The following is a 21208-nucleotide window of genomic DNA, read 5'->3' as shown; positions in this document are numbered from 1 at the left end:
TCTGAATATCAACAGGCCTGCTGGGAAAATTGAAAGGCCATTTTACTAACATAGCCACTATTATTAAACGTTTGTTCCTTGTACTGCATAAACCATGTTTTTAGAGTACAGAATGAAAACTGCTTTGTTAAAAAACCCATGGGTTTTCACATTACAAATATCAGGTTTTGAATTCCCACTTTTTGCTGGGGAACTGATGGGACTGCTTGGGGCTTTTTTGTTTGAGTTGACCAATAACCTTTTTTTAAATAATACTTCAAAAGTAGCAACAATTTTTTTTTTTATCAAATCACGGTGAAATTTTTCCAAAACTTGTTAATGACAAGAACATTTGTAAAAGAAACAGAAGAAAAACTCTGTACTGTTTTAACTTTGTGTGACCAACATAGAATGTTTTAACAAACATTAGAAAGTATAAAAAATGCAAGGAAACTTTGAAATTGTTTCAAACAAATGGAAACTTCCATTTAAAAAATGTCAACTACAAATGTACTTTAGAATTCTTTATACTATCAATTTAACCAACCCAACACAAATATATGAAATGTTTAGTAGTCTGAAAATTTGCCCTGCTCTGGTTATAAAATTCACCCCCTCCCCCACTCCAAGAGACTGAAAGCTGAGTAACTGTGAGGAAAAGATCTTTTGTTCACACCCATTTAACTAACTCTTGACAAGCAGGAGAAAAGTGTGTTAAAGATTCAGCATCCTTACCTATTTTCAATTAAAGGTTGAAAGTTTCTAAGTCTCTGGCAAAAATAGGGACAAGTCTTTATATTCCTGCTATTTTGAGATTCTGTATGCAGGTATTTACTTGAAATGCTGAGAGATTCCTTGTTTGCCTTAAAAAGCATGAAAGAACTTCCTACCAGTATTTATTTCCCACATTTTTTTCTAATGTTGCAGAAGCAAACTGCTCTGCATAGGTTTACTTACTGCTTTCAATAGTGTCAAGGATTTTGAGGCAGGAACATGTCCAGCATTGAGAATAGCATTTGATTAACTCTTCTGCCAGTTCAGATTGTCAGGGTTTGCTCACACTTAAAAAAAAAAAAATACCCGAGACAGTGTCGCCTAATGGATGGGGCACCAGACCAGACCTCAGGAGACCTGGGGGCTAATTCTGGCTTTGCCATTGATATGGTAAGTGAACTTTGGCAGGTCATTCTGTGCTACAGTTTGCCCAGCTATAAAAGGATTTCAGTGATACTTGCTTTCAAGAGCAAGTATAATATACAGTATATGGGCTATAATTATGAGCAGATTAAAAACGAATTTCAAAATGTTTTGATAGGGAGGTAAAAGGGACAGATTTCCCAATACACTGTCCCCACTATCACACCCCTCCATTGCCATTTGATGTGAAACAATTGCATTCTATGCACATTCTATTATCTTAGCACAACCAAACCCTGACTTGCTTTCAGTTATGATAAGAGAAAGCTGCAAACCAAATTTGGTGGTCCTAGCACTTACCATTTAGGAGGAGTTCTTGAACAAACAGACTCAGACAGATAGATGCACAATCTCTCTAAAATACATAGTAGATTATTTCCAATAGTCAGATTTGAATGTTATTAAAAGCACAGTATTGTTTTATTGATATGTGCACTTCAGTGCCAGTTTCTTCCATGACATTCTCATTTTCACAAAAATAAGGGCCATGGTGCTGACATGCCTTTAAAGCGATTGAACACCAAAGTCTAGATTAGAACTCCTACAAAATAGGTTCCAGCACATTGCCATTCCAACTCAGTAGCACATTATATATAACATGTCAACAGAGACTAGTGAAATTACACTGAGAAGAGAGAAGTGAGAAATTAAATCTCCATAGAGAAACACTAAGGAGACAATAATATGGGACTCATTCTGTTAACCAGAGCTGTTGGGTAATGGGCAGCATAGCAATATTATTTTTCTTCCTATCTTACTGCACTGGCACTTGCAAAAGATGAACTTCACAGCAGGTCTATTTTAGCAACGGCAGAGATCCACAGCAAGAAACCTCCTTCCAGTCTCCCCCTGCTCTTTTAAAATCATTGAAGTCAATGCTATTACACCTGGGATGTGTTTAGCCCAGTAGCTTTGTTTATAAAGGTAGGTAAACACTGACTCAAACTTTTTACAAAGCTGATCTTTCATTAGCAAACTAGAAGGAAAAGGTTGAATACAGCAAACAATTCCTGACAGTCAAGACAAATTAACTAGCGATAGTTCTCATGTTACCAATGCCATTTAGCTTAACTTTCCAGAGCATGCCAATGCAGCCAACAATAGGTAGGAGCTGTTTGTCTAGAATGTCCTCCCACATGATACTAGGTGTTTTTGTTCTGCATCACTGGGGAACGTAATCCACTTCTAAGGAAAAAATGGCTCCTCTCCCACACCACAAGGTATTACCAATCAGTTATCTAAGTCATCTGTAATTAATTTCTTTTTCTTCTTCTTCCTCTTTGCTTGTTGTTTAGAGACAGTGCTCAGAGCAGATTCTGAGTTGCTCACTGGTGAAGGAGGGAGGAGTAGCTTTCCAGACTGTGTTGGATATTTGGTCTTCATAAGGACTTTAAATGTTGGTTGTGATAGCAAGTGTTTCAGCTGCTTTTTCATTCCCTTCAGCATCTTTTGCTTCTGACTCTCTTCTTGCTCATTTGATCGTCCTCCTTGGGGGACAAACCACACTACTGTCAGATTAAGCCCTAGATATTTTGCCAGCAATCCTCTGATAATTCCTCATATTAAATAGGGAGAAGTCAATCAATCAAAATCAGTCAACACCACATGGAGACTTTAAATTTAAATCTAGAAAAAGACTCATGCATGTAAGGCTTTAATTTTAAGGTGTTTAACTCCCCTCCCCCCCCACCCAAAAGAGACTAAAGCAGCATAGAGTTTTCTGCAAATACAGCTGGTAGGAAAGTGGGCTTTTTAGTGGGAAATTCCATCAAAAACCTGAAAATATGGGATGTCTAAAGAAGTGGAAGTTTTCCACAGAAAGCAGGCACCTTTCATGATTTCTCTCTGTGGAAACTCAATTTTCAAATGAAAAAAATGACAATGTTTACTAAGGCTAATTATAGAAGAATAACTACCCCTTGTCGCTGTTTGACTCGGTATTCTGCCTTTGGCCCACATCACTCCATTCACACCACCTATAGGCACCTCCTCATGTGCTCTTGTATGCAATATACAGGGAGAGTTAGGTCCTGCTGCTTGATTACAGGAAAGAGCAGGAAACAGATTCTATGTAGCTATGTGGGGGGAGGATCACAGAAGCCATCCCACTGTCCTAGAACAGATTAAACTCTTGCAGGACCTGCTGGGACAGCATGTTCAATTAGGCTAAGCTGGCTGGCAAACGCTCCTGGCTTCTTAGCCCAGATCCTGTCAGTGATGTGTGAAGTGTCGCATCTCTCTACTGCAGCTTCCCTTCTGTGAAAAAGTCATTAGCTCAATCTACCTACTTTACAGGGGGATTGGGAGGATTAGTGTTGTTATAGTTCTATGTTGTATCACTCAACGCGCTCTCCTTCTCCTACCTAAGCGTTGAGATTTTTTTTCCCCTAGTATGATCAGCTATATAGTAGACAGAGTTGAATCCTCAGGGGAGAGCATACTTGCACACAGTTCTACTTGCCTATAAGATCGTCGTCATCAAGGTCAATTTCAAGAGCCTCTGCAGCTTGCTGGAACCAAGAGTTGTGCTGTTTTGCCCGGCTGTTGTAATATTCCACCTTCTCAATCTGCCTTGCTAAATTCACCCGCTCCTGCAACAAAAGCACAGCAGTATGTAAGCGCGGAGAGTGGGATGGCTGTAGAATCAGCACTTGACAGCATGTGTTGGAACACAGTGATGTAAAAGTCTTGCAAAGGCAGGAACAAAAACAAGCAGAGAAATGCATGAAACAGGCTTTGTATCTAACACGTGATTTACTGTCTCGCATAGGCATGGTGTTTGTATGACGTCTAGAACAATGGGGCCCTGGTACATGACTAAGACTCGTAGGCACTACGGTAACAGAAATAATTCTAGTTCTCAGGTAATGCACAAATGAACACTTACTCGTAAGCAGTCTACCTTAAGGAGTTGTGGGGACACAAATATAGGGACATTCTATAGAAGTTAGGAATAAATCAAAAGCCCACTTGCCATTACTTCTCAACCGAGGTATAATGTAGTACAACTAATTTAGATAACTAACTTGGAATAGAGGGGAAATTGGCACCATTATTGAATAAAACTGAACAATAAGATTCTCTCCCTAGCTTGCAGCTCCCCAGATTGCAAAAAAGACTGTATGCTGGACATGCTGACTGAACTACTCCAACTATACTGAATAGCAACACACAACAAACAGCATAGCTAGGACACTTATTAAATCAGAGAAGTAAAATTAACCTTGAAATAATTAATGGCAATCAGCCATTGACTCTCAGCTCATTACAGGAACCTTTAAATAGCTTTTTATCATTTCCATATAACTTGAGTCCTCTACTTGGCCCTCTGCCATTAGTGGTTTGCTAAGGTCCTATCAAGTCTCTGTTGTACCAAGAGGTGTAGCATTACTTACGAAATTCAGACAGCTCATCACTTTTTTTCAATCTTTAGATCCCAGTGTTGTTTTCAACAAAGGTCAGTATCAATATACCAATTTTACAGATGAGGAAACTGAGGTAGAGAGAGGTAAGTGGCATGCTGGGTGATCTTGGGCATGTCCATAACAGATCTGAGAATGGAACCCTTGTATCTGGAGTCCCAGCCAGTGCCTTATCCATCAAGTATCAGAGGGGTAGCTGTGTTAGTCTGGATCTGCAAAAGCGACAAGGAGTCCTGTGGCACCATATAGACTAACAGATGCATTGGGCTTTGGAGCATAAGCTTTTGTGGGCAAAGATCCACTCCGTCAGATGCATCTGACGAAGTGGGTCTTTGCCCACGAAACTTATGCTCCAAAGTCCAATGCATCTGTTAGTCTATAAGGTGACAAACGACTCCTTGTCGCTTTTACCTTATCCATAACAAAGGAGTACGGTAGACAAGGAATCTAGGGGTTATAGTGGACCTCTAGCTGAATGAGTCAGTGTGATGCTGTTGCAAAAAAAGCAAACATGATTCTGGATTGCATTAACAGGTGTGTTGTGAGCAAGACACGAGAAATCATTCTTCCACTCTACTCTGCGCTGGTTAGGCCTCAGTTGGAGAATTGTGTCCAGTTCTGGGCACTGCATTTCAAGAAAGATGTGGAGAAATTGGAGAGGGTCCAGAGAAGAGCAACAAGAATGATTAAGAGTCTAGAGAACATGACCTATGAAGGAAGGCTGAAAGAATTGGGTTTGTTTCGTCTGGAAAAGAGAAGACAGAGGGGACATGATAACAATGTTCAGGTATCTAAAAGGGTGTCACAAGGAGGAGGGAGAAACCTTGTTCTTCCTGGCCTCTGAGGATAGAACAAGAAGCAATGGGCTTAAACTGCAGCAAGGAAGATTTAGGTTGGACATCAGGAAAAAGTTCCTAACTGTCAGGATGGTCAAACACTGGAATAAATTGCCCAGGGAGGTTGTGGAATCCCCATCTGTGGAGATATTTAAGAGTAGGTTAGATAAATGTATATTAGGGATGGTCTGGACAGTATTTGGTCCTGCCATGAGGGCAGGGGACTGGACTCGATGACCTCCCTTCCAGTCCTAGTATTCTATGACATAGTACCTACCTTGCAGATAAGAAATTAAAGGGAAGCCATTTCGAGTGAGAGATGGAAGATATCGATAGAGATTAGGAAAACTAACTCTAGCAGTCCCAGCTCTGTTACCAGAGCCAAAGTAACATTTAATATAGGATGAGCAATTCCCCCAAACTACACAGACTTTCTGTAGGCTTCAGCTTCCAAGATTTTAAACCGTCATTTTTGTAATTAACATCAGTGGTTTTCACCTTGTAACATGGTCATGAGAACAATCATGCTAAGTAGTGGTGTAGGTTAGGCACAATAGATGAGGCCATAATTGCTTCAAATATAGCACACGCTCCAACTCACGTGTGCATCATTTGAGTAAAAACATTGCACATAATGAGAGATGAAGAGTGGAGGAGACAGAGACGGTGAATATATCTACCACCTAGGAGGTTTGTAAGTTAGACTGTGAAATGCTATATAAGCACAAAATAAAGTAAAAGCAAATTTCATTTCAGAAGCCACACTTGAAAGAAAAACTCTCAAGACAAGAATGATTTTGCCTCACTAGTAAAGTTTGAGAGAACTGATGGCTCCTGGAGACTTTGAAAGGAAAGCTTGCAGAAACAATTCTGTTTTCTCTCTTTAAAAGGATGTACCTCGTCTCATGTCAGTTCCGGTCTAGCAACCCATCTTTCAGGTAGCTTGTAACACGTGGAAATTCCTGGGTCTCCCATGAGAGCAGAGTACTACTGTGGCTGTTGGGCTGGCCATGTGCCTAGCCTTAGTGGTGAATACGCTAGGCCAGATATGAGGAGCATTCCCTACAGCAATTGAAAAAATTCTTCTCCCCCCTCCCTAATCTTTTGGGTTGTACGAAGTTCAGTCCCTCTACTACTAGCCAACTATCACTCCAAGGTGACAGACAAGCATTATTTTTGTGCCATCACAACTATTAGACAATCCTCCTAGACTATGAAGCCATCATTGCTTCAGGACAGAAGGTATGTTTTGCAAAACTTTGCCATTATTTATTATTTCACCCTTTGTGATGCTGAACTGACATTTTGTGTAACCCAAACAACAGCTCAAAATGGCATTTATGTAGCTTTAGCAAAGGTTGAGTAGTAGATGTGACATTAGCCAGCACAGTCTGTACTGGGATATCAAAGCAGAGGATATAATTGTGGAAGTCCTGGATGTTGGGGGACCTAAAAGAGGTAGTGGTGGTCTAGCAGACTGACCAAACTCAAGTCCTATTTCCTATTCTGCTACTAACTCACTGAGGGATTTTGAATAAACTACTTAATGTACTGTTGTCTGTTTACCTACAAAAGGGATGACGATTAGGATTTTTTTAAAAGGTAAATTTATCATTTTTAAACTCCTATGACTGACATTGACCAGAATGGCCCGTGAAACATGATCACCTCTGTAAAGCATTTCAGAATCTATATACCACAAATTTATACAATTATGCAGAATTATTAAACAATGGACATTTAAAAAAAAAACAGTTTTTGTGTTGAATGCCTTAGTTAAATACATCCATTCAGCACATTGCTATTGAAGATGAAAGTTGATTAATTTTGTTTCCAAGTCACCTTGTGAAGCTCAGACTTACTCTGAAACCTTAATAAAACATGAAGAGTATTTCATTAAAAATGATATATCGAGCAATCACTGGCATTGGAAATGTTTTTTTACCTTGATAGCAAACATGAATTTTGTTTCAACTGGAAAAAATGGAAGCTCTTCATTCTTCTCTAATGTCTTATAAATCTTTTTAAAATTTAACACATCATCAGGGCCAATCAACAGTAAGCTAAGGCCTTCGTTGGCTGCTCGAGCTGTTCTGCCACTTCTATGCACATAAATCTCTGAAGTGCGTGGAACCTGCAAAACATCTACAGTTAAAGGGCTCCCATTCATCAAAACAGTGTACATGACAGATAAGAAAATGCTTGCAACACTCAGACCCAGAGATGGCAAGCAATTATCTGATAAATAGTACCCATAACAAGAACTTCTTTGTTAATAACAATGACAGGAAGTGATTAAGGTAGAGGGGTGGGATTCTGGGAACATGTTCTAGACAAGAGGTGGGCAATTTTTTATGGGGATCACTCCGAGAATTTGGAAAGTGGTCAAGCGACACATTCTTTCATATTAATGGAGGATGTGAGGGATCTAGGATGGAGGGTGGGTGCAGAAGGGAGCTTGCAGTATTGGGGTGCAGGAGGGAGAATGGGAGGGTGAAGGAGGCAGTTGTGACCTGGGTGGTTGTGGTGCATAGGTTTGGGCTGTGACCTTGGGCAGAAGGCAGTTGTGACCTGGGGTAGAGAGTCTGGGAGGGGGTATGATGTAGGAGGGGGAGCAGAGGTTTTGGGTTATGTGGGGTAGGAGGGCAGAGGGTTGGGGGAAGGGAAGGGCTGGGGTGCCAGAGGCAGGCTCTGGCTGGAGACTTATCTGAGTGACTCCCAGCCAGTAGCCCAGCATCCTGCCTGCCCCTCTACTGCATCACTGCAGTGACCATGTGGGTCTGAATAGCTGAGAGGAGGGAACGAACAAAGAGGCAGCTCCCGCTGGCTGGAAAGCAGCTAATGGGTCTGTGCTGGGAGGGTGGGGGGCAGCGGCAGTGTGCAAAGCCTCTCCACCCACCCCTCTCCCAGGCTCACAGCTGTTCAAAGACAAACAGGACTTCACACTCACTTTTCTGAGTGGCATGCCTGAGGCTCCCTGCTGTATCCATGGGCTGGATCTGGAAGCTTGGCAGGCCACATTTTGCTCAGCTCTGCCAGTGACTGCTTGCTCAACTATTGGTGAATAACTCCTATTCCCTGAGCCTGTTACCCTATGCATAAAGCAAGGAAAAATTATACCCAACCTCAGGCTCATTATGAGGTGGGGTCATCTGACTCCTCTGGAGTGGGACCCTGATACCTAAGTTCAGAATGTAAATGGGAAAGTGAGAAGAACTATAGCCATGACGGTGACTTCTTGTACGCAGTCTGGAGAGTGTACCCTGACACTAGTGATAGTCACTCTTCAAATGGGTATAATTTATCTCTGTAAAGCACTCAGATCTTTAGATGCAAAAGGCTATAGAAGCATTAAATATGTGAGTTTTAATTTCTATACTTCTTTACTAGGGACTGAGAACCACTGTGTTACATTGTAGCTAGGTTTTGGATCAAAGATACCTTAGTTCAAAAGCAGACAATAGAAGCTTAAAAAGATTTTTAAAACCTGGTAATGGATGACATGCTGCACATTCGGAATATCCAGACCACGAGCTGCAACATCTGTTGTCAAAAGGACACAGCTGAAATACAGAAAGTGGGGATACATGCTATTCATTAAACGTAAACCTGTAATGTAAACGAGATGCCAATGAACACACAGTGTGAATGACCCAGACTTTTGCCAAAAGAATTTAAAGAGCATGCTCATTTAATAACCCCTATTAGGAATAGGCCATCTGTTTGAAAGTCAAGAAACAGAGATTTAAACATTGATCTACAGAAATCTTGAAATGTGAAATCCTGGAGAAGAAATAATACAACTGTTGCTGATTGTGGACCAGATACTATTCCTAATGAGGTCAATGGCAAAGCTGTCATTAACTGCAATCCTAGCAAGATCATGCCTGGCTATTCTTTTATCCTCTTTCTATTTCACAGAAGTCAGTGTGAAAAGAACTATTTGATCATCTAATTCAACTTACTGGCAGTGCAAGTCTGTTTCCCCCTACAAAACATTTTGCAGCTCTTTGTCCAGTTTAGATTTAAATATCTCATGAATTTACTATTGTTTTAGTACCAATAGTGCTGATGCTTTTGAAAAGGTAGACTATATACACATGACGTCTTTCGCTTGTATAAACACTGCAATGCAAAACTCTGTCCACTATGGACCTCTGTGTTCAAACACTTAGAATTTTCTGAACATAATTCCTTTTGGACTAAAAATATTTATATTGACTTGCCCTTGAGGAAACGGCATTTAGCCAGTTCTGAACTTGGGGGGTGGGGGGGGGGTGGGGAGTGTATTCTGACCACTAGATTTTGTTCATGCAAATAAGTCGAACCAATGCATTTTCATGCCAGCCATTTCTTGTGTAAAATATTTTAGAGGTGCCTTTCTGTGAGTCTGTCTGCAAATCCATTTGTTCAAGAACTCCTCCTAAACCAGGGGGGCCACTTCACAAATTTCTGAAGTGGTTGTGGGCTTTGGGCAGAAGGGGTGGGGCCAGGAGGCTTCCCGTGTTTGCCTGCTCACAGACCCTGATTGGCCTGTGATGTGACGAGCATGTGAAGTCCTTGCCCCTGCCCCCAGCACCAAGAGAGAACTGCCAGCTCCCCTATCCCCAGGTGTCGATTGGCCTGTGAGCAGGGAAGTGGTAGGGCGGCTGAGGGCTGGATCAAGCAGCTTGGTGGGCCAGATTTGACCCCCGGAGGCTGCCTTGCCCACCCTTGGGGTAAGGGATTTGGGTGCAGGAGAACTTGGGAGGGTCTTTGGGTGAATGAGGCATTTGTGACCTGGGGCACGGGATTAGGGTGCAGGGGTTTGGATTGTGACCTGGTGCAGGAGGGGATGCAGGGGTTTGGGTTGTGACCTATGCACAGGATTGGGGTGCAAGGGTTGGGGCTGTAACCTAGGACAGGGGACTGGGGTGCAGGAAAAGGTACAGAGGTTTCGGTTGTGGCCTAGTGCAGGAGGGGATTGTGATCTGTGGCAGAGGATTGGGGTGCAGGGTCTGGAAGGGGGCAGAGGGTTTGGCTTATGTGGGATAGAGGGGTTGGGAGGGGCTGGGGTGCTAGAGGCAGCCTCTGGCCGGGACCACATGCTCTGTGAATAACAGCCTGAGGGAAGGGGGTGCATAGTACTTGGCATGTTGCCTGTTTTTTAAACAAGCAGCTTCCACTGGCCAGAAACCGGCCAATGGGATTGTGCTGGGGACAGCAGCAGTCACTCCTCCCCTCCAGACTCTCAGTTTGCAGAACAAACAGCCCAGTAGCCACTTTTTTGAGCAGGGGTGTGGGAGATCAGGGAAAGCGGGGGACTCCCCACTGCGTTCGCGGGCCAGATCCGGTAGCTTGGCAGGCTGCATCCAGCCCACAGAGAGTATTTTGCCCAGGCCTGTCCTAAACGGTAAGCACTAGGGCCACTACACTTGGTATGCAGCTTCCTCTTGTACTAACTTAAAGCAAGGTCAGGGTTTGGTTGTGACAGGAAAACAGGATGTGCCTGGAATTTAATTGTTTTCCATAACATGGGAAGTAGGGACGTTAAAATATTTATTTTTGTAAACGTGGAACTGCTGAATTTTTCAGCAGTTCCATGTTTGCACACAGGGGGATAGGTGAGAGCCAGTACTCACTGGGAGCCGGCTTTCCACCAGGGTGCAGATCATTTCCAGCTGTGTAGGCATTGTTGTGGACCCTTATATGTCATGAGTTGAGATGGTGGTCTCAGTTCATATCACAAAGGCCACTGAACAGCTAACAGATGACAACAATTTTCAGTTTTTACCAGCTTACATTAGATTTGAACTGGTGACTGTGACAATTTCTAGAACTGCGTCTTACAGCCAATGCCCTGAACCATCTGTCATCTCCTTCCTCCCCCCATAGTCAGCATTTTTTTTTTTTCTTTTCACACACACCATTTTTCCATGACAGAAAAATCAACTTACTTCTCTCGCTCAGCAAACCTTTCCAAGTTTTTTAGCCTTTGCTTCTGGTGCATGTTTGCATGCAGAGGCAGGGGGTTACAATCCAGGATTGTGAGGAGTGCGCTAAGGCGCTTTATGCAGTCTATGCTGTTTGCAAAGACCATGGTTCTTCCTGGGTACTGAAGCAAAAAATAATAGAGGTAATAGTCTTTATCATCTGTGTCACAGTGGATCCTGGTTTCAGTCAGAGTCTCTACAGTGGCCTCTTTTCTTGTTAAGTCTATCACTTTAGGTTTGCCCCTTATCCCCACTTTGTCCATTAGCATTTCCAGTTTGGTCTTCTGGTCTATTTTTTTAGCATATTTCTTTTGTAAAACTCTTGTGGGAGCCTGATGGACCAAAGTCAGCGTGGCAGAAAACACAAAAGTCTGACGTTGAGGATTATATTGTGAATCATTTAACATTTCCAGCAACTGAGAGAGTTCTAAGAAATGTCCCCTTTCAACCATTCGGTCTGCTTCATCAATCACGAGGCACCTGTTGGACAAAAGACAGGCCCAGTATAGAAGCATAGTGGTTACTTTAGAGACACAGAAATGACACTTCAAAAGAACCTTTCTTGCCTTTCCCCATAGAAAATATAAAGAAGTCTAGGCATGCAGGGTAATTACAGCAGCTGTCTCTGTTCTTCTTTGAAAGATCAAAGTTCACAGGCAACATTTAGGTTTTTTGGTAATAGAGTTGACATCCCCCATTCTCAATGTAATGAGTATGAACTTTAGTAGGACCTTCTAGCAAAGACGCAAGTGCTCTTGCACATTCAACATTAGTTAATCAGTAAGTAATTAAGCATGTTCAGAGATACTAGATAGTCTTTCCTGGAGATATTAATTCTGAGTAGTTAGACTAAAAGCCACATTTACCTGAGCTGGCGGAGATTTGAGAGATGAGGGTGCTTCTCCTTAATTAACTCCCACAGACGACCTGGGGTTGCAATTACAATTTCTGGCTTCTGATTCAATACTCGTTCCTGTTTCTGAGCAGCCATACCACCGACTAGAATTGCAGTTTTAATTCCTAGAACACAAAAGGTAGCATGATGTGGCCCATGGAGGGTTAGTTTACTTTAGTTATTTCTTACTGGAAAATATCCTCCACAAGACAGGAAGGAAAATGGACTTATTCCATACAACGCTGCAGCTTTGGGACATCATTTAATAAGTCTTCATCTAGACTGTAATTTTCTTTGACCAAGTACTGTCTCCTCCTCTTCCTTGTACAACATTAAGCATATGGTCAGTATTATAGTGAAATGCTACTTATAGAAAGAGGCCAAAATAAAATGATACCTCTTGCATTGCAATTGCACTCAAACAGCAGGAATGATTATTTATATCCAAGATAGTTAATGAATGTTTCCTTCAGGTTCCAAATGCTCACATAGGAAGGCAATCCACTACACTTCCTCAGTACCTAAGCTTTGATGTTCTTTCACTCAGAATTAAATGTTAATATGTCCAGAGGGTAAGCAGTCCCTTAAATAGTCAGTAGGTCTGCACATAAATGAATCTGAGGAAGCCTTGCCTTGCATTTGGATTATGGACTGCCAATTTTAAAGGAGCAATCAGTCAGTGGAAGTTGCTGACAATTAAAAATGGCCAGAATAAGTTAACATACAAAGATATGCTAAAAGTCAGTTTAGGGTGACAGAGTAGGTCACCACTGGAAGGGATGTTCCTGCCTGCCTCCAAATGTTACTGCTGCAGCAGCACAAGGGTTGTTGAAAACTCTCCACAATCTACTCTGCATATCTAGTATATGTCCCTCACTTGGGTGCAAAGCTTCTGTAGTTAACAGAACTGTAGTTCTGCCAATCAATGTGGTATGTTAAGGGTAAGAGTTAAAATTAACCTTACTATCAGCTACACAGCAAGTAGTATAGAGGTCAAAGAAATAGGTTTTGTTAACAACAAAAAAACCACACACCACATACAGTAAACTTCCGATAATCCAGCACCTTTAGGACCCAGGGGGTGCTGGATTATCAGATTTGCCGGACTATCGGAAGGGGGGAGCTATGAGGGGTCTGGGGTGGGGGGGATGCCACCCCAGACCCCTCAGTCTCCACTTCCGATAGTCCGGCTCTGCCCCAGGCATCCCTGATTCAGCTGCTGCTGGTCAGTTTCAACAGCAGCTGAATCTGGGACGCCTGCAGCAGAGCAACTGGAGTGCAGGAGAGCAACTGGAGTACTGCCGGGTTGGTCTGGTAGCGCTGACCCTGCCTCGGGCTTCCTGGAGTCAGCCGCTGGTCAGTTTCAGCAGCGGCTGAATCAGGGACAGTTGGGGTGCTGCCGGGTAGGGTCCTGCAGCCCCGAGGGGCAGCGCTACGGGACCAACCCGGCAGCACTCCAGCTGTTCTGCCCTAGGCGTCCCCGATTCAGCCGCTGGTCAGTTTTAGCAGCGGCTGAATCGGGGAAGCTGGGGGCAGAGCAGCTCCAATGGTCCAGCTGCCCGGAGCACTTCCGGGTTCCTGATGGTGCCGAACCATCAGGAGTGCCGGACCATCAGATGCCGGACCATCAGAGTAACTGGCCAGGGGTAACTGGCTGAAAACCTATGGCATTTGTTATACAGGAGTCAAACTAGATCATCTAATGTTTCTTTTGGGCCTTAAAAATCTATGTAATTTCCACAAAGTAGTACCCGGGTCAGAAAGTAGTACTTGAGTATCTGTAGCCAGACGACCTCTGATTTTTAGTGCAGATTTTGCATTTGTAAGTCAACAGTGATGAACATTTGTAGATAGAAGTTACAATGCATAGCTTTAGGCAACATTTTTAATAGTAACTTTGCATTAAGGATACAAAATCCCATTTTAAAAGTTAACCAGTTAAACGGTATACAGGCAGTCCCCGGGTTACGTACAAGATAGGGACTGTAAGTTTGTTCTCAAGTTGAATTTGTATGTAAGTCAGAACTGGTACATATTGTAGGGGAAACTCTAGTCAAACATTTCTCCAGAGTTCAGTTTTATTCTCCCACACCTCACTTCCCTCAGTCCTTTATTCTCAAGCTGAGGTGTCTGCTGAGATAAGCCGCTCCGTGTCTCCCTGGTCTGCTGGGGGGGGCGCTAGCTTCACGTCTCCCTGGTCTGCTGGGGGGGAAGCAGCTAGTGTGGGGTTGCCTCACCCCGTTTGTAAGTAGGGATCCGATGTAAGTCGGATCCATGTAACCCGGGGACTGCCTGTACTTCACTGGTTAACTGGAATCCCGCGATGGGGGCTGCTCCAGCCCAACTGGGCGTGCTGTGCCGCATGCTGCTTTGGCCAGACCAGGCCAAGCCAAGCCTAACACATTGCACTGCAGGCTGCTCGTGCTGGGCAGGTCTCTCTGCCTGTGATGCAAGCAGGAGGCTGCTCCAGCCTGTTTGGGCCCTCCGCCGTGCAGGCTGTTCTGGCTGGGCTAGACTGAGCCCACAACACTGCGGGCAGGGGGCTGCTACATTGCACAGCAGGCTTCTCCAGCCCAGCCCAGTTGCCAATGAACCAGTTATCCTGGTAAGGCAAATACTTACCGGGTAACTGGTTAATCCTTTACATTCCTACTCTGTACTTCCACAGTGTTTCCCCATCAAAGAATCTCAAAGCACATGTCAAACATTCATGCATTAAGCTTCCTAACATCCCTTCCAAGATAAAGGAAGTATTTCCTTTTATGAAGTGGAAACGTAGGCACACGGTCAGTGGCAAAGGCAGGAACAGACCTCAGCTCTCTTGCCTCTCTCTGTCTTTCCTACCTGTAAATTTGGCCACGGCATCAATATGATGTTTTACTTGTACAGCTAGTTCCCTTGTGGGAGTCAGAACCAGCCCCAAAAGAGGCCTGCTTTCATTCCAGTCAGCAGCACATTTGTTGGCACCAAAATCAAATTCTACGTTTTCCAGCACCTTCATGCAGTCTGTTATGCTAGATTCATCTACATTATTACTGAAATGCTTAGGGGTTGTTTCTTTATCACTTTCCCATCCTGGTTTGTCTTCGTCATCATAGTGAGCCTCTTTAGTAGCCTGGTCACTTCTGCTTTTTGATTCTTGCCACCGCAGCACAGAATGGATCATTGGAATTGCAAATGCGAGTGTTTTTCCACTTCCTAGAAACACCAAACAACACAAACACAAGCATTACAACTGTTTGCTAAGAAGCCGCAGCAGCCAATATCAGTTACTAAAGCAAACACAAAATTGCTCTTATTTATTTCACACATTCTTGATTCTATGAAACTAGAAGCCAACCCACATCATCTTGCTTTAAATGCCTATAATAGCAACCTCACAGATACTTTCTGGATGAAGCAGGTATTTTTCCAAGCCCCAGATGGGCAAGTAGAATATATATTTGATAGGAAAGTAGTTTTTAAAAATTGCAATAGCAGCCAAAGTCTTTTTAAAGAACTGCATACCCTAAAGGACAAACCCATGCCCTAATTGACAGTGCTGATCGATGTTCTCCAAATAAAGGAATAGCAAATGAGGCCAAGGACAAACTGAAAGCTATTTAAAGGATTCATTTCTTTTTTTCATTACATGAATTTGCTTATTAACTGAGAAACTAAGAGTAACCATTATTTCACTTTTTGTAATGAAAAAGACCAATCCCTAGACTTAACACAGAGCATGAACTAAAGGGGGGAGGATGGAAAAGTACTCCACTAAACATAATTTCAGGGATCTACTGTAGATTCATTTAAGGTCTTGGGCAGCAAACTTTAACAGTATCTGATATGCAAAGGTCATCTAGGGGTCGCTTTGGCCAAACACAATCTCTTTAGGGGTCAAAAGAGGTTAAACAAAACTGTTCATCTAGACTCAATTCATGTATTTTATCTAGTCACTGTCTGACTTAACCCCTTCCCTTTCCAGCTTTATGTGGACAGTCTCTATCTTTTGTGTGATTCATCTCTCCTACGTGGTCCTCTCTATACTGTCTGCTAGCAGCAAAGTAAAATTTAGTTAGATCCTTGTCAATTTCCCTTTTCTCCTAAGGTATCATCCTGAGGACTAGTGAATTACTATTATCTTCCTGTAGTAGGTTACTGGACGTGAGTGGTAGTTTAAAAACTGCAACCCCCTTATAACAACAAATTATGAAAGAACACCAGTTCCCTTTGTTACTCTAGTTTTTTAAATCTAGAATCAGGACCAGCTTTAGAAAAGTAAGGGAATCGCTTGGAGCCCCCAAAGCTAAGTTGTTCAGGTTTCAGCATCTCTGCTCAGGGCTGAAGCCCTCAGTCTTCTATTCCATTAAAACGATCTCACAACCCATTTTGGAGTCATGACCAACAAATTGAGAATCATTGTTGTAGGGCAACACTGGCCCATATCACAAACACACACCAGTTTGGAACACTTCAGCACAACTTTCAGCCTCTTCTTTTCCCCCCAGAGAAACCCAGAATCAGAAAAGCAAGGACATCACTGGCACAGACTTAGGGATGTAAGCAACTCATTTTTCAGGAAGAACAGTTCTTGCGCAAGAAGGGTTTTTTGTGCAAAATCAGATAATTAATTATGAAAATGAAGCACAGCAATATGCTAATCCACACTTCATTTGCATAGGCTTTTGCATAAGAGGGAAGCTGTGTAGACATAGCCCCATTGTTTTCAAATGAATTGTATGGCTGTGTAATTAGGGCTTACTCTTTAAGAATAATTCAAAGTAAGATTTGTTGATAAGGCTGAATGGGGAAGAAGGAAGTGGAGGATTTAAAACTTTGCAGGCAGTGCTTGCAGACATAGTATGTGACACAAATCCACTACATTTAATCTTTTCCACATCATAACTATTCAGAGTACCCACACCCAAGCTAACTCATTGGATGTATTGAAGCTTATAAGCATTTATAACACTACATTTTTTTAAAAGTGAGAATAGGAGATTCAGTGTGCTGACAGCATGGATTTATACCTGTTTCTGCAGCACCAAGAACATCCATATTATCTCTGATTGCAGAAGGCAGGGCTAACGCTTGAATAGGAGTAGGAGCACTAAATCCGAGACAGCTCAAGGCCTGCAGAACTGGTTTCGGAACAAAGAGGTCTTTCCACGCAGACACATCTGCTTTTTGAGCAGATGAGGCAGACAGAACTTCCATAGTCCAATTTTTAATCTTTTTAGAGGATTTTGCTGGTAGAGGAGCTCTTTCAAGTGAAAGTACTTTCTTTTTCAGTTTCTTTTTTTTCTTTTTCTTCGGTATTTTTTCTGTAATTGTGGTACTTCCAGATTCACATTCATCTTCCTCAGAACCAAACAATATGATAGTGTCTTTAGGTTTGTCCTCTTGATCAATTACTGTTTCATCTTCCTCCACTTTAAGGTTATGATTCTTACTTGCTCTGACTCCCTGATCTTTGTCCTTCTTTCTCTTTTTTTTCTGGATGGGAGAATCTTCTTCCTCCTCTACAGAGACACTATCAGATTTTCTCTTTACTTTTTCTTTTCCAACTTTAGAAGAATTCACCAATTTATAATCTGTAAGCTCCTCAAAACACACTAAATCGCCAAGCTTCTCATCAGCAAACAGATCTGGGTCAATTTCTATGGGTTTCCATTTTCCGACTACTTTGATACCCTTTTGTTTCAATTTAAAGGAAGTCTTAAACTTATTTCCTTTTTTCCTCTTCATGATTATCTAAAAAGATTGGAAAATAAACCATTGTAAACCACCAGGACAAAACAGTGACAATCAAGTTAACATACACAAATACACTCCAATGGTTCTGGGAAATTGGATAGGCTACAGTTGTTGCATCTAAATGTGGGTTGTCTCTGGATTCTAGCCTATTAGCTTTGACTGATTTACATGGAGCTAGACAGAACCCCGTTAAAAACACTTGTAACTCTAACCTCATGCAGCTATTTGACAAGTGAATTTTAATTACCTTAAATTGCATTTGAAACAACAAGTCTGTTTAAAACAGTCCGCCTCCTGCTGAAAAATGGGTGAGACCCCTAAAGAGTATCGATGCCTGACAATCAAACCAGCTTCTACTTTACTTCTTTTGATTAATCTGACTTTTTAGAATTTAGTTTTGGAAACTCTCCTGAGAGTCACAAAAAAGGGAAAACAAGCAGAAGCCTGCTATTGGGGTTCTTCTGCTGTTTCATAGATAACATCCCTTTCTACCAGAATGCTGTTCATTTGTGGTAGGCTCATATATGACCTCATTAACTATTTGAATATATGTCCACTTGTGATTTATCTCACTAAAACAGCATAACGTACAGGACACTATGCTCTATATTAAAGAGATAATCCTGTATTTCTCCCTTCTGCAGTTCCAGGAGATAATAAAGTAAAATTGTGCATGAATGATGATGGGCAGGTTGCAGGCAGCTGGGTGGAAAAGGGGCACAGTACAAAGAACTCCTGGGACTGTGTGCCACCTACAGGTGATTGAACTGGTTCCTCCTGAAGAGCTGCCTTTTCTTTAAGACTGGGTGAGGGGCATTCTGAGTACGATTATATTTTTAGTAAGTATGTAAAAGCCCTTTTAGTCTGGCACTGTATCAACCAGCAAGCTCAATAAATTGGCATTTCTCATCTTCATAGGAAATCTGGTTAATAGGGAGGTTGGTATGGGAGCAACTAGTGGATGGGGCATGGGAGGGGCTGCAGGGCACATTCCGGGAGAGAGTCTGGGTCCAAGAGGAGGGTTGGGACAGGGGCACTTGATGGGGGTGTGTACTGACTTTCAATGGCCCTCCAGACCCCGATCCCTTCTGTTGCTGGTGGAGGTGTGGCTAGGTAGCTATGCAGCCCTGTGGAGCTGGTGGGAACTGACTTTTAAGCCAGCTCCCCCAGTACTGGCTCCTGCTTCTCCCCCCATTTGCGCTACCGCTGCTACAGAGACAGCAAGGAGGGGGAATTTGAGTAGTTGACAAGATAAGATTAAGCTTATTGGTTAATTGTATAATTGACACGTTGATGCCCCAAATCCACTGCCAACCTGAATACAGGTAGAAGAACTGGCTGTAGAAGTCCCTTCTTAAAAAAAGAGGGATACAGGATGTAAGCTTTCAGAGGGAGCGTGGATGCAGAAGGGGGCTCAGGGCTGGTGGTCCACAGCGCAGGAAGGAGTGTGGGGCATTGGCCCTGCAAGACGGGTCAGGACTGGGGTGTGGGCTCTGTCGAGGCAATGTTTACCTAGGGCAGTGCCCCTTCAGCCCTGTGCCTCTGGGAATCTGATGACATGACCCTGCTGCCATAATTCCCAGCCAATGAGAGTTGCAGAGTGGGTGCTCAGAGGCATGAGCAGCCACTAAGTACCCTTCCTCCACCGTCCCTCCTCCCAAGCCGCAGGGACACGCTTACTGCTTCCGGGAACTGTGCAGGGCCAGAGCAGGCAGGGAGCCCACCTTAGCCTCTCTGTTCCTGCGGCTTTAAAATCCTAACATCCCAGGTTTGGCTTGAGTAGCCTCCGGAAGATAAAGCCTGAGGCCGACTCCTGCCGAAACTGGGAGGGTTGGTTAGCAACCCTGCACTGAGGGGCGCCGCCTGTCAGCGCCTACGCCATGGGACCCCGGCACCAGGCGAACAGGGCCAGAAGGAAGAGGAGCGACTCCCCCGAACGTCGCACCGGGAGCCGTGTGAACGGACAGCGCCCGCAGGCGCGGGTCTGGCACGGGCCAGCCGGGCAGGGAGAACAGCCCTTTCCAGCTGCACTTCCCCGCGCGCCCCCGTCCCCGCTAGGCCGGACACCCGCAGGGCTGAGTCTCCCTTCCCCCAGCGCCCGGAACGCGGCAGGCAGAGTCGGAGCAGGCGCGGCTGCCACCGGACCGAGCCTGAACCTCACCCCAGCGCCGCCCGCTGCTGCTGCTGCCGCCGCTTCCTGCCGCGCTCTACCACGTGGGGACACGGCCGGGCGCGGCCATGGCAGGGTGACGTCACTGTCCAGCGCCCGTGCCGCTTCAAAGGGGGGGGGGCTGGGAGGGGGGGAGGCGCTTTGCTGGCCGCCTGCCAGCGCTGCGCTGCGCTGCGCGGCCTGGGGACTGGAGGGTTTTTACGGGATCAGCTTTCATTGCGGGCAGGCGCAGGCATTGGAGCCGCGGCGTGGGCCGGGCTGGGGACGGAGCCAGCGGCCCGGGGGTGCTGCCGGCTGAGAAGCTCCGGGCGTAACGGGGTGGCTGGAGGCGGCTTGAATGGAGCAGGCGGGAAGGGTGGGTTGGGCCAAAGAGGTTTGGGGGGGGGCTCGGTTGCGTCCTGGAACACGGGCTTGAAAGGAGACCCTGGGGGCTCTTAATACACGTACAAGGTTGAAGTGCGCTTGGGCACCTTGCGTGAGCCGCGCCAGCTGATTCCCAGCTCCCTCCGCCCTTCCTCCCCCACTGCACCAGGCCGAAGTGCAGCTGTGGGGCCAGCTGATTCCTAGCTCAGGCCCGTCTGGCTCGCCCCCCTGCCTTCCATGGAGATAGCACGGGGGGACAGGAGCCAGCTTAAAAGCTGGTTCCTCTCAGCACTGATTTCCTCCTTGCTGGGAGAGGTGACTAGTTAAGGGACTAGTTTACTATCCAATAAGCTTTGGCTTATCAGAAGTTGACTCGTTGCTTACATCCCTAGGTGACTATAGGGCAAGTCAGTTTACAGGCAATGTATATTGATAGCAAAGTCTGTTTCCTACTTAAGTCTTTCTGATTCAGTAACCTCTTAGGTTCAGAGGTACTGTCTACAAGTCCTATCCATTTATAGTGAATAAACATATGATTTATAAACAATTATAGAACATGTGTGCCTATCTCTTGGTACTTATGTGACTGCTCTCATATTGCCTGCCTTCTTGGAAAGAGGTTTCCATTCATTTAG

At 44.1% G+C, this 21208-nt stretch overlaps 1 protein-coding gene across 2 annotated transcripts; it reads right to left on the bottom strand.

The window, feature by feature from the left end:
- Positions 1-263: 263 nt before the first annotated feature.
- On the bottom strand, positions 264-20348 carry DDX24 (DEAD-box helicase 24). 2 transcript variants are annotated; one of them, XM_075926661.2, is made up of 9 exons: positions 20202-20348; positions 17314-18037; positions 15146-15499; positions 12273-12426; positions 11371-11886; positions 8922-8997; positions 7380-7568; positions 3638-3767; positions 264-2663 (listed from the first exon to the last, which is right to left on the bottom strand). In XM_075926661.2, the coding sequence occupies exons 2-9, from the start codon at positions 18029-18031 to the stop codon at positions 2407-2409; spliced, it is 2394 nt and encodes a 797-aa protein (XP_075782776.2). In that variant the 5' UTR covers positions 18032-18037; positions 20202-20348; the 3' UTR covers positions 264-2406. The 2 variants fall into 2 exon arrangements, with proteins under 2 accessions (XP_075782776.2, XP_089634495.1); XM_089778369.1 differs by lacking the exon at positions 20202-20348.
- Between the last annotated feature and the right edge of the window lie 860 nt (positions 20349-21208).

This window comes from Pelodiscus sinensis, chromosome 5 (genome assembly GCF_052426305.1).
Source record: "Pelodiscus sinensis isolate ZL-2025 chromosome 5, ASM5242630v1, whole genome shotgun sequence".
Classification (NCBI taxonomy): Eukaryota; Metazoa; Chordata; order Testudines; family Trionychidae; genus Pelodiscus; species Pelodiscus sinensis.
Note: the sequence above shows the minus strand (reverse complement) of the source record. Positions and strands in the feature narration are given on the sequence as shown.